At 48.6% G+C, this 13,484-nt stretch overlaps 1 protein-coding gene across 2 annotated transcripts in view; it reads right to left on the bottom strand.

The window, feature by feature from the left end:
- Positions 1-13,484, bottom strand: part of SLCO3A1 (solute carrier organic anion transporter family member 3A1) — a 310,466-nt gene that overhangs the window by 35,658 nt on the left and 261,324 nt on the right. For both annotated transcript variants that reach the window (XM_042941078.1, XM_042941077.1), the window contains exons 6-7: positions 13,008-13,206; positions 10,630-10,768 (exon numbers count right to left, since the gene is read on the bottom strand). In XM_042941078.1, the coding sequence (XP_042797012.1) occupies positions 10,630-10,768; positions 13,008-13,206 (338 nt within the window). The remainder of the gene's footprint in view (positions 1-10,629; positions 10,769-13,007; positions 13,207-13,484) is intronic.

Raw genomic sequence — 13,484 nt, 5'->3', positions numbered from 1 at the left:
AAAATACCTGTGGGTGCTGCTTTCCGGACCAAACCCAGACAGATGAAATTCTCACCCCCCCCCCCACCTCCATTCCCTCTACATCTCTTGCCCGAGAAATGGTGTCTCTGGACAGCAGGTGGGAATTCTGGACCCTGCTCCTTACTGCCACGTCTGATGCGTCTTCCTCACGACTATGAGGCTAATGAGGCCAGACATCATTGTAGTTTTGCTCCCTAATTTATCCTCAGCTCTAGAGAACAGGGCTTGGCTCATGACAGGGATTCATCAGCTGTTTATTGAATAAATGGATAGATCTCAAGGCCTATTCATTTCACCATATCCTAAGTCCTTCTCAGACCCTCAAATCCTTCCGTCTCTGATCCCTGTCATAGCCTGAGAGAAAAGAGAGATTCAGGTGTAGGGGGCTAAGAACCACATATATCCAAAGAATGCACACGTATAAATGAGGAACAGTCCCCTCCAGGATGGCTGTGGTCTTGCTTAGTCAACCACCCTAGGAACTGAGCTCTGACTCACATAGCCTCTTAGGACTATGACGTGAGTCCTGCAGCCGAGTGATCAGGGTCAGAACCTGGTGAATAAACCCTGTGACTGGAGAGCTTTGTTTAAGAAGTAATCTGTAATTGGGACCTATTACAGTAGGTCTAATCTAAGACTCAGTCTTAGATTTTTGCCCAATACCTAGATTAGGGCCCAACTGCATCATATTTACCATGATAGGAAAACTGCCTGGCTCCTCTCTGCTCTGAGAAAATCCCTTCTGAAATGGACCCACTCTGGATTAGGTCTGTGTTCCTGCTCTAATGGAAGGGGATAAAAATGAGACATCTTTATTTCAGACTATCTGACACAGGGATTGCACAGCTCTGTCTGGTCCGGGGAGGGGATGAGTGTGTCCCCTAAAGCCAATGTCCTGGGAATGGAGTGAGTGGGCAGCAGAGTTGAGCCAAGACAAGGGACACAGGTGATGGCACACAAAGCCAGGGGAAGGGATGGGACGAGAACAGGCCAAGGGCAGCTGCAGTCCGACTGGACAGAAATGAAGCATTTGTAGGGTCATTAACACCACAAGAGCAGAAGTAAGAAATGCAACCAGGGCAGATGTCGTCTGGCAAGTGGCCAGGAGAGAAGCTGGAGATGGCTGGGTCCCTCCCAGAGGCTGTCGGCAAATCTGTATTTATTTATTGAGACTTAGTTGAGAAGAGCCGTGGAAGAGGCTGGGGAGGAGGTAAGCCAGAGGGTCGGAGCAGGGACATGGATGGGACTCCTTTCTGGGCAGAGGACCCAGTCCAACACAATGACAGCATCTGGAAATGCTGGGGGGTCCCACGGTCTTGGGGGGGGCGGGGGGGACAGGCACCTGGGACATTCCTGCAACCCTTCCAAGAGGGAAATCTAAGGGAACATGCTGGGCCTGTGGTCACACGGCAAGAGAGAGCGTCACATCCTTCATTTGGGCTTAGATGACACAAGAGATGGACCTGCATGTCGTGCTAAAGGGGCTGTGGGGACTCTGGCCACAGAGGCAGCTATGTGCGAAGAAACGTCCACCCAGAGTCCACGTGTGGTGGGAGGAACCACAGATGAAGACACAAGGTTTCGCCTTCCCCAGGGTGCCTAACCGTAAGAGACGACTTTCCTCCTGGGGGGCTTTCAGACTGCCATCCCAAATAGAAAGGAAGCGGGGGGGGAACAGCCCTTCTTCCGCTGATATTAACCGGGCATCCACGTGGGAACCCCTAAACTTGCAAAAGTTCTGAGGAGCAGGAAGCTCGAAAATACAGAGATAACCTGGATGTGACAGAACGATTCACTTTACTAAGGAGATGACAGAGACTAGGATCCTAATTCTCACCCTGTCTGTATATAACAGTTCCATCTGGCCAGTCCTAAAAGCAGATGGATCTCAGAAGCCACCTGTAGACAGTCATGGCCTGAATCAAGTGCTGTCCCTGGCAGTCCCCAATATATTTCACTGTTGCCAAAGTGCACTAGGCTCTGGGAGATTGGTGCATCATTCCTGACCTGGAAAACGTCCAACTTTCCACTTCTGTTTCAAGGGAACGTCTTCCCGGCTCACCAACCTAGGGGAAGGAGTTACATTCTCTGTCTGGCGCCACATATTGGGGCGGGAGGTGGGAGCAGGACCTGGCTTTCTTGGAAATAAGTGCATCCTGACATAGCATGTTGATAACCAGACGACCACTGTGCTCGCACAGGAGGCCAGGCAAAGCTTTGGAACCAGCGGTGACCCAGAGGACAGAAGGGGACTCGCTTGTAAATTCTATAAGAACTTATCCTACAGACAGATGGGCCCGCGCACAACATGATGTAAGTACAATGTGAGCCACAACACTGTTTCCAAGACCCAAAGTTATGCAGCGATCTGAACACCCATCACAGGGGCTGGTTAAACAGGTTCCTACGGATCCAGGCAAGGAAAGACCACGTAGCCGTAAGAAAAAAAAAAAAAAAAAGATACAAGAGTGTTCTTCCCGTATGGATATGGAAAGAACACCAATATAAATTATTAACCATAAAAAACCCACAAACAACGAGGTATGGAATCAGAAAGACCTTGGATATGCGTTAAAATCCAGGAGACACAAGAAACTAATCATAGTAATTACCTACTTGGCAGAGCAGTGGGTTGGAAAATAGGTGAACAGGAGACAGAGTGCAAAGGAGAGATACCACTCCCTCTTTTTTATATTTTTTGACTTCTGAACAATACAAATACATCATCTATCAAAAAAAAATGAAGAACTCCAGAGCATTAGAAAATAAAGAAGAAATCAATGAAGAGTAGTCACTGAAAATCGGACTCCTATTCCACATTCAGTCATTAATTTAGACTGAGAAATGTTTCCATTCACATATAATGATGGGGATAAATAATTGCAATAAAGCTGGAGACCATGAAAATAGAAAAATTACTCTTTAGAATCTTGGATTAATTTTCTATTGACGAAGGAAATCAGAAGCATGCTATTTTTGATGGCTCCTATTATAAGGAAAAAAAAAAAGACTTATCTGCAATGTTTCGAAAATACCAGCAAATGAAGTTGTTTGTGTTTGCTTCTTGGATCAATTAATTGCACAAATAAAACTGATTTCTAGGTTGAAAGATGACTTTTGCGAGGGGACAGGTATGGGGGTGATGAAGTGATTTATACTGAGAGCCTGCTGTGAAACGTGGAAAGGTAGAGAGTTACTCCCCCAAATTCTGGAATATTCTTTCTGGTTTTCTTTCTGTAATGTATTCAGTTACGAGGCAGAAATGGCCATTTCTATTAAAACTCGGGCTCCAGTCCTGTGCTTTAAAGGAGAGTTTGTCACAGAGAATGCTAGGACGCACAGTGCTCTGTCCCGCTTCTGTCTGTGAGACCTCTGATCCCTTGTCATCACATCCTGATAAGGGGACGGCAGAGGGCTGCCATACCACCACGAAACACTGGGACCTTTTCCTTCCAGTGACAACGCGCTCCTGTGCGTCCTAGACACTTAACAGTTCCTTTCATGATTCGACGAAGTTCCTCAGACACCCTCCTGTCGTTTATTACTGTCCTTTGGTAGCTTGGACTCTCTTCACCTCATTGGCCCAACCCAAGCTGGCATTTTTAGGTAACGGCCTCAACGCTCATCACAACGTGCAGGACAACCTACGTGCCTAGAGGCAAAGGGGATATTGAAAAACTGCAAGAAGAAATAGACTCTCTTGTTCCCTTTCAGGGTCACTGGCTGAAGGATAATGGCCAGGGAGAAAAATTCTCAGATGAAAGCAAGACCTCCGTCCACCTTTCGCTCCCATCACTGGTAACACAGGAGCCAGAGCACATCCGGGCAGAGCCTTAATTATCTCCTGCAGCAAGGGGAGGAAAGGGCTGGTCTTCGGGGAGCAGCAAGGCCCACGCTTTGCTCCAGCCACCTCGGGAAGGAAGCGTGGGCAGGAGACAGAAGGGGAAGGATGTGGCTGCTGCTAGGAGTGAGCATCACGTCCCTGTGTCTCTCCTTCTTGTTCTCTCTCCTGCAAACGGGATCTGTCCCCATATCGCAGAGTCTAGGCCTTCCCATCAGCCCCGCACTCACACACAGTCCATGCTGGAATATCCTTCCGGGCCTCTCCACCACCTGATACCCACTCCTCCTACACGAGAAGCCTCCCCTGCCGCTATTCCTCCTCTGGGGGGAAAACATCTGCACCCCTCCCTCGCAGCTCCACCCGCCCTGAAGCAATCCCTGCGTGAGCGGGTTTACACTCTGGGTTTCCTGATCTCTCCATGTGTCTGTGTCTTCCTCTTATGGGCACGTAACCACCCATCCTTTACTGTCAGGTTATTATCTTTTCATAAAAAAAAAAAAAAAAAAAAAAAAAAAAAGTTTTGTTTCCTTATTGAAAAAAAGGATACGTGCTCATTTTGGATCATTTAGGAGTTTGCAGAAAATGTGAAGGAAACATGAAAATTAATGCTTCAGTCTCTAGCCAGAGGTAATGTGCTATGAGCAGCTGGGTGTACATCTTCTGTATAGATCTTTCCACGTAAAGATATACAAGTGTTTAGATTTTTTTCCTTTTCTTTACTAAAAGGGATCATAATCGGGTATATTGTTTTATAATATGCTCGTTTCGCTTAATAGGTTAGCTGTCGCTCGTGGGTGTTCCTTTGTACATAATTCTATCTGTACGTTGTATCTCATCTCACAGTAAACATGAGCTCCTACCTTTCTAGCTCTGTATTTCTTTTCTTTTTTTTTTAATTTAAAATTTTTTATTTTTTTTAATGTTTAATTATATTAGAGAGACAGAGTGTCAGCAGGGGGAGGGGCAGAGAGGGAGACACAGAATCCGAAGCAGGCTCCAGGCTCCGAGCTGTCAGCACAGAACCCAACGTGGGGCTTGAACCCACGAACCATGAGATCATGACCTGAGCCGAGTTGGATGCTTAACCAACTGAGCCACCCAAGTGCCCCTAAAATTTTTTTAAATATTTTTGAGAGAGGGAGAGAGACAGACAGACAGACATGGAGAGGGAGGGAGGGAGGGAGAGGATGAACAGGGGTGGGGCTGAGAGAGAGGGAGACACAGAATCTGAAGCAGGTTCCAGACTGTCAGCACAGAGGCTGATGTAGAACTTGAACCCATGAACCACAGATCATGACCTGAGCCAAAGTTGGATGCTTAACCGACTGAGCCACCCAGGTGCCCCTATCTATTTACGTAGTTTCTATACCCAACGTGGGGGCTCGAAATCCCAACCCCGAGATCAAAAGTTACACGCCTTTCCACTGAGCCTGCCAGGTGCCCCCCAGTTCTCTATTTCTAGTGCCTAGTTCAGGCCCTGAGATACAGTAGGGGTTCAGGTGGCAATGCCCTAGCTGGGCTTTATTTCAGAACAGTCACATCTTCTGACAAGCCATCGCCTGAACGAGTACACACTTTTAAATCAGTTCTGACAAACCGGGCCAGGCTCTATGAGAGGGCTTGCAAACTCCACACCTCTGAGGGCAAGACAGGAAACAGGTAAGAAAACTGGCACAGGTGTAAGGGGTAGCCAGTGGTGGGGACTACGGCTAAGAGGAGATCAAATGCCTTGTTTGTGGGTTTGACCATTTCTCAGCTCCAGCCCGTCGCTGCCCTGCGAGGGCGCCAGGGCCAAGTCAGCTCTCGTCCAACTTTTACAGAGAGGCCAGGAACCCAGATCTATGTAGGAAATGCGCAGGCCATTTAAACCTTGCTTCAGGACACAGTAAGCACATCCGTAGGGCAGAGAGGGTGTATAAGCAATCGGTTCGTTTCTTCTGCACTTCGCAGACACAGCACCTCCAGTCTCCAGTTCAGTTTCCTGAGTGCCTGACCACACAAAGGTGAGAAGGGAAAGGACGTCGAAGGCTGGATGTTCAGCGTCAGCTCGGACACTGTTTCTCGAAAGATAAAAACTTAGGAACCCATCCCTTCTCCTGGAGTAGTGGTTCTCAACTGTGGGGGATCCTGCCCCCAACCACAACCTGTAGAAGTATCTGGAGACATTGGCGGTTTCACAAATGGGCGGGCATTGCCAGTGGCATCTGGTGGGTAGAGCTCAGAGATGCTGCTGAAGACAGACACAGCCCCAAATGTCAGCAATGCCAAGCTGGAGATGCTCTGTAGGGGGCACAGTGGTTCTCAACCTCTGTTACATTCCAGAAACATTTGGTGTGGGGCGGGGGGAGGGTGCTTTCAAAAGATACAGATACCTGGGTCCTATCCCACAGTAAGGAAATCAGACTTTCTAAGGATGAGGCTCAGGCCTCATAGTTTAAAAGCTCTCAAATAATCCTAATAGGCAGGCAGGGCTGAGATCCACGACGGTCAACAACAAACTGCCTGCGTGCATCCGTAATGGGTCTCCCGCCCTTCCCCTCCCCTCCACCCTTCCACAGAACTGGCTCCAGGCTCTTCTCAGATAGGTGCTCGACACATATCCATTGCCTGAATGGGGGGGGGGGGTTGTCTGAATGGGGGGGGCATAGATTAGTCATCTCTCATTAGTCGCCTACAAACTGCTGTGCTGGACCTGTATTGACTTCCAACGTTCTACTGGTGGCTGATACAAGCCTTTTTGTTTGTTTGTTTTAGTCGATTATTCAGTACATCAAAAGGATACAACTTCCAGCAGTCAGTCAGCAGCATACCAACACACTTTCTGTTGGAATAATTACTTCTGAGAGTGAAAGGTACAGGAACAATCTGGGCAATATATCCATGCCAAAGGAAGCTTACAAAATTAACTCGCAATCTTTTTTGTCACCCCTCCCAGTCGTATGCAAGGAGACAAATTAGAAATTGTGCAGTCAATGCGATCCTGGAAACTTTCATTGCTGTCACTCAAGGAGATAGGCAATAAGAAAATAAAATACAAAACCCAAGCCAGGGCGTCAAGGAAAGTCTAACATCAGCAAACCACTAATGCCAACCAGATTTCCCTATAATCAGAATTATGTGACTGGTGACGTATTCACATTTAATAGAGTTATGGGAAATTTTCACAGGTTCTGATGGAAGTTACAAGTGGGCGAGACATGAACAAGGACTGGAGCTTTAGTGTTAAAATCTGCATTGGCCAACCTACTGGCCTGCCAAATGCTATTCAAGGAAGTAGTATTCTCACCCGTGGCTTCCTGGGGACAGCACGGGGCCTCCAGCCAGGTGTTCAGGAAGCCTGGGGCCTTTATCCAGAGCCATGGCTGGCACTGGAAATGCAAGGGTCCACAAGAAAACCCCAACCCCATTGCTGGACACTGGAGCCCAGTGAGGGAGATGCGGAGTCAATAAGCTGTTCTTGGGGACTGGGGAGGGAGGGTCTGACCTTGCAGGACAGAGCAGGTGCCGGAGGACTCTGCAGGACGAGGTTCTAATGCAGCCCTGGAAGAAGTAATAAGTGGGGAGGAGGCTTCTCAGCTGCAGAAAAAGAACTACTGTGCATCTGAAGGGCTTAAGGGAAGACTCTCCTTGAGAAAAGGAGCAGCATGTGCAAAGGCCCGGAGGTATAAAAGGAGCAGCGTGTGCAAAGGCCCGGAGGTATAAAAGGAGCAGCGTGTGCAAAGGCCCGGAGGTATAAAAGGAGCAGCACGTGACAAGACCTGGAGGTAAGGGAGAGCTGGGTGTGTCAGAGGAACCCCATGAAGTTCAACATAATAAGTCGTTCTTCAACAGGTGGGAGAAGTGGGGAGGTTGAGGCTGCAGAGGCAGCAGGGCCAGCCTCTGAAGGCAATGTCCTGACTATGGAGCGCATGAGTGAAGTCCTTTCAAGGAAGAAGAAGGTAAGCATCCTCAAGAGGTCAGTCGCAGAGTCAGAGGAAGACACTGGGTTTGGGGTCAGACCAATCCACATTCCAGCGCCACCACCACCATGCTCTGCGCGAGCCGGGGCAAGTGACTAGTTTGTCATCAGGAGTGAAAATAACACCTCCCTCCCCAGGTTGCCGGGAGGATCGACGGGAAAACGCACACAGGGCCGGGGGTGCAGGGGTAAGAATGGCTGCGCTCACACCTGGAAAGCTAGAGGACTCCAGCAGACGGTGAAGGAATAATAAGGAAAAAGGGAAATTGGGAAGACGGATGAGGAAGGCTTCAGCTTGCGGAAGAGCTTTTTTGAGAGCTTGGAGGCCAAGAGTTGGGAACGAAGGAGGGAGCGAATGTACCAGGGATATAATCCACCATTTGGCATTTTCCCAAAATACTGCAGCAGAGATTTAGAAGATTGAAATTGCTTTCTGCTCATTTTTGGATGGTGGCCTGAGATTTCTTTGGCTCCAGGCCAAGCCGTCCCGGACCATGAGTGACATGTGGAAGGCCTGTTGCCTGGCCCACGCAGGCTCTTGAAAAAGTTTGCTGCTGTTGCGACCTCTACAGTTAGGGTTGTTTTTAAGGCTGGGTCGTCACAAGGGCCCCTTTCCGGGATAGGCGTGACCTCATCGACCTGTTGACAGCCAGGACGTCCTGAGATCTGCCTCCATGGAGGAGAAATGTGACTCCCACCGGGTCCTGGGGCCCGGGGCTACCTCAATCTCTCACTTGTAATCGCGGGAGGAGAACCTCTCTGATTGGCCTGCACCCCAGCAGATGATAGGAGGCCTTAGGAGGCCTCCAGCAATGTGAGGAAAAGGCAGGTGTCTGGAGAAGGAACAGTATATCCAGAGGGAATCAGAGAAGCTCACTATCCAATAACTGCATTCTACACATTCCTGTTTCAGCAGCTGCAAAGACTCACTGGCCGGCGAGGCTCTTATTCAGGAAGACTCGTACATGCAAGATCAAGGGATATGCAATTTTTAAGACAAGTTTTTTTTTTTTGGCTGTCAGAGAATGCTGTGGAATAGAGACCTGTTTGGTCTCAGGATACCAGCCTATACTGAGTCAATTTAATTCCTAAAGCAGGACAAGAACCAAAACTGATTTATATAACTTTTTGGCTATTAAGATGTTAATAAAATTGTTGTCATGAAAAAGAATAGCTTATACTTTTATTTTAACCATTCACAAGGCCCCATCCCATTCTAAAATTCGTTTCCAGTCACATAAAGAAATTGCTTTATCATCTAATTAAAAAAAAAAAATCAGTTTCTCTCCACCAGCACCACTACCACCATCCCCCCACCATCGGGATTTATTTTCTCAATAGAAAAATGTTAATAACTGGCCAGGAATCTAAATGTTAAAAGCAAAGAAAAATGAAATCTTTGGAGATGAAAATAAGTGATCGATTTCTCTTCCTTCAGAGAAATTGCTGCCTCTAAAAGATACAGAATGTGAGCAGGACAAGAAACAAATAATTCCAACTCTGAATTCCTCTAAAGCAGTCACCTAGCCTTTTTCTTATCTTTCTCTTCACCTATGCATTCCTTAACATTTACAGAGCACTCCTGGATGACAGCCCTCACTCAGGAAACTCACAGATCACAGCAGACGACAAATACGCTTAGCAGATCACTGCAGTGAAATGAGAGAGAAGCCTTCAGGAGAGACAGATCAGAGAACCACAGAGGCAAGAACATCAAAGCTAAAGAAGAGAAGGGATGTTTTCACAGAGAAGGGGGAATTCGAGTAGGGTACCGACAGTTGAGTAGGAGTTGTCCAAATGGGGAGAGAAGTGTGAAAAGGCATACACGTTGTGTGGGGGAAGCTGAATACCACAAACTAAAAGGAAATAGAGCTAGAGAGAATGGCTGAGAACAGACTTGCGCTGAAGGCACATACAAAGCCAGTTCAGTGCCTAGATCTTATCTCATAGGTGACAGGGTAGCATTAGACAGGGTCCTCTGCAGTGTTGCAGACATCATTTCGGCTGCAGTGTAGAAGATGGGCCAGAAGGGGGCCACCCTGAGCTGTGGGGACAGTTGGGCAACTGCCACACTGGTCCAAGGGAGAGACCAGGAGGGCTGGCACCAGGGCAGTGGTGATGTGGATGCAGAAGACAGGCAGGTGTATAAGCATGACTTGGTGACTAGTCAGTCCCTTAGCATCAGGTTTTCAAGCAGAGAACATGGAAAACGGCAGGCTGATAGCCAATTGGAAAATTCATACTGACAAGGGGGGAAAACAAAAAACAGTTTAGTGTGGGGCGGGGGATGGGTAAAAGTGGGAGGTACCTAGTTGAGAATAATAAGGCAAAGGAAACAGAAAAGGAAGAGGTTGAATTAGTGTCAGATAGTCTCAGGTTTAGAAGAAGACTTCTCTGATAAATGGTATTCTAGCCTTCCTTTACATATTTCTGTTGATGGGGAGCTCATTACCGGTAGAGTCAGGCTATTCCACTGACATCCTTTGTGTCTTGAACCATAATCTTTTTCTCTGGCTCCATATGTACAGCTTCCTTTGAATTTTTTTCTTTTTAACTTTTGGTTGCTCCGTGACACTTTCTGGAAACCTACTTGATTTAGCAGGAAGGCCTGAAAGACCCGGCAGTCTACCCACTCTGCTGAGGATCCTCCACTGGACTGCGGTAGAGTCGGAAACAGTCACAGGGCAGGAACACAAAGTATAGAACACATGTGGTGGCCCACTGCTGACCTTGACCGTGGGTTTTAAACTACTCTGTCTGCCCGCGTCCCCTGCCCCATCCCCTCCGGTTAGAAAATCACCAATACCGTGCTGTTGCAGCCAGCGAAGCAGGCAGACAGGTAGGTGATGCCATCTGCCCCACACACGGGAGTGAAGGAATCGGTTTGGCATTCACAATTTTTATTGCAGGGTGAGTAGGGGTCCAGGGCCACGCCAGGCGCTGAGCTGGAAAAGAACCGAAAGATGGAATCCATCAAAGGAAGGTCAATTTCGATTGGATCGCTCCGCCCTCTGCTGTGATGAGTCACCTGGCACCCCTGCCGTCTCCTCCTCGGATCTCCCCCTCCCCGTCCCACAAGGACCGGCCTGGCGCCTCTGCTGAGAGACGCCGCGCACGCGCAGAAGCAACGGTGCCAGGCTGCGCGCTTCCTCTGCCCGGAGGCGGAAGAAGCCTCTTCTCATCATTTGCACCAACGTGCCCTCTGGGCTCAGCTCCGGGCCACCTCCTCCAGGATGCTGCTCATGATTGCTGCAGCTCAGCCCGTTCCTCCTTCCCTGACCCAGCAACTCCTCCTGGCAGAGCTGAACACAGACTTCTCCCTTCCTCGGGGCAGGCCTGGTCTCTGTTTTGTCCCTCCCCAGCAGGCAGTAGGCCTCACGACGCTTAACACCACCTCAACTAGACTGGCTTCCATAACTATCGTCTGTGTGATTCAACTTCCTGAGAAAAAGAACACGAGTTATTTTAAATTTCCTTTTGTACCATTAAAGGCACAATTACCCAGAGCCTGCAAACTGCAAAGAGGAAAAGGGCGGAGTGGGCGTTGTGAGCTCCGAAAGAGAGGCAGGCTCTCCTTCCAGCCCCGTTATTTTCAGCTGAGCCTCCCAGGGTTCAAGAACGCTTCATAGTAATGACAATGACGGTGATATCTGACAATTTATGTGGCAGGCACTATTCACGGTACTGCACGGATTATATTTCACTTATTCTCTGTGTAACCCCATGGGGTTGATAAGAGAGAAACTGAGGCACAACCAGGCTGAGTCGCCTGCCCAAACATACCCACCTTGTACATGGGAAAGGGGGAGGGGGTTCTGGAGCTCTACCAATCTGGGGAGAGTTAGCAGTTGGACCATAGTCCCTGAGCCTTTTTTTTTTTTTTCTTTTTTTAATGAAGAAGAACTTCATTATCGTAAGACCCTATGCTTTGAACCGCTACAAGTTTACTACTTGAGAGCTGGCACAGTTTAAGGCTGGCAGTCGTTCTCTCCAAAAGCTGTTATTCATGGTATGCACAAACCAGAAGGTGCCACATTTGGGAGGGGGAGGAACCGGGGCTGGGGTGGGGGCAGAAGTGGCCACGGTGGTGGAAAAGGGGACGGAGGGGCACACAAATGCGTGGACTATGCATGAATATACAGACAGCTGCCTTCACCTGTGTTCCCACATTCAGCCTGCTTGACCCTGCGGGTGCCTATACCTTCTAGATACAGGACTATAGGAGAAAGCCTGATGGCCTGCTTGGAGGAGGAGGAACTGGTATCCTGCAGGCCAACTCTGCTGCACCCTTGGTGCTCCAGGCTGATCCCCAAGCAGCTTCCAAGTCTCACACAGAAAGGGGGACAGCTGTGGATGCTGGACTCTTCCTAATTCCCTCTGGGGCAATTCTAGTTGGACTCTAGTCAAAGCCTTGGGATAATAACTAGAAAAAAAAGTGTCCCATAAGAACTAACTTCCTTCACTTCTCCCTCTTTTATTCCCCACCTCCTTTGCCCTCCCATACTTATCAATACCTACTGTGGATGAGACCCTATAATTACTATGGGAGCCTAATGATAGCTCCTGAAAATTTCAGGAATGGTTGTAATCTATTCTGTCTTTCCTTTTAGGCTGAAATTTTTAAAGTTTTTATCTATCTATCTATCTATCTATCTATCTATCTATCTATCTATCTATCTATCTAGAGAGCAGGTGGGGAAGGGATAGAGAAAGAGGGAGAGAGAGAAATCTCAAGCAGGCCCTGCACTGATAACACAGAGCCTGACAAGGTACGAACCCATGAACAGTGAGATCATGACGTGAGCCGAAATGAAGACTTGGATGCTTAACTGACTGAGCCACCCAGGAGCCCCTAAGATGAATTTTAAAATAAAATTTCTCTGTGTTATCTTTAATTATTCCTAAGGTCAAATGCTAAAAATGGTAACAGGAGTACTGTGGGGAGTGAATGTAGGATGATTTCCCCCCATGTGTTCCCGGCCGTCCCGGGAGACAGCTGTTGAGTGGAATGGCCTTGCACCCTCTACCCATGAGGTCCACGTTGATTCTCCGGCACTGGGAGGAAGATACAGAGGCATCATCAAACCCTCCATTCATGGTCACCAGAGACAAAGCTGGCTCTGTTACCCTACCATGGCATCCCCTGGGCAGGCAGGGGCGGAAACAGACATTTGTGGGACTTACGTGTTTCCATAGGGAACAGTAACCCCAGCCACAGGGCCCGTGTCACAGCCCAGGAAGAGGAAGGAAACATAGCAAGCTGTGGACACCAGGTTGACGAGCATGGCCATCCGAATGGCCCCGAGGGCGGAAAGACTGAGCTTCTTCACCAGGAGACCACCCAAGAAGATCCCCAGACAGGCACATGGGATTGCAGTCATCCCTGGAGAAAAACAGAGGAGCAGAAACTGTTAGCAGGGAAACCGGGACCAGTCAATACAACAGATGAGTGCCAGGCTGGGGGCTGAACCCTGTCCAACCTGAATTCCCAGGGATACCACGACTGCACCCCTTTCTCCATGCTGCCCTCCACCCCCAGGTCTCCACAAAGGGCCTTATTTCTGGCCTCAGGGAGCTCACAGAAAACTGGGGGAGACACACATGTACACACTCTGTTATTAGGGGTCCAAATACCTACACCTATCATGCTAAGTGAGGTAC

This window comes from Panthera leo, chromosome B3 (genome assembly GCF_018350215.1).
Source record: "Panthera leo isolate Ple1 chromosome B3, P.leo_Ple1_pat1.1, whole genome shotgun sequence".
NCBI classification, from domain to species: Eukaryota; Metazoa; Chordata; class Mammalia; order Carnivora; family Felidae; genus Panthera; species Panthera leo.
This window is presented reverse-complemented; position numbering and strand designations above follow the sequence as displayed.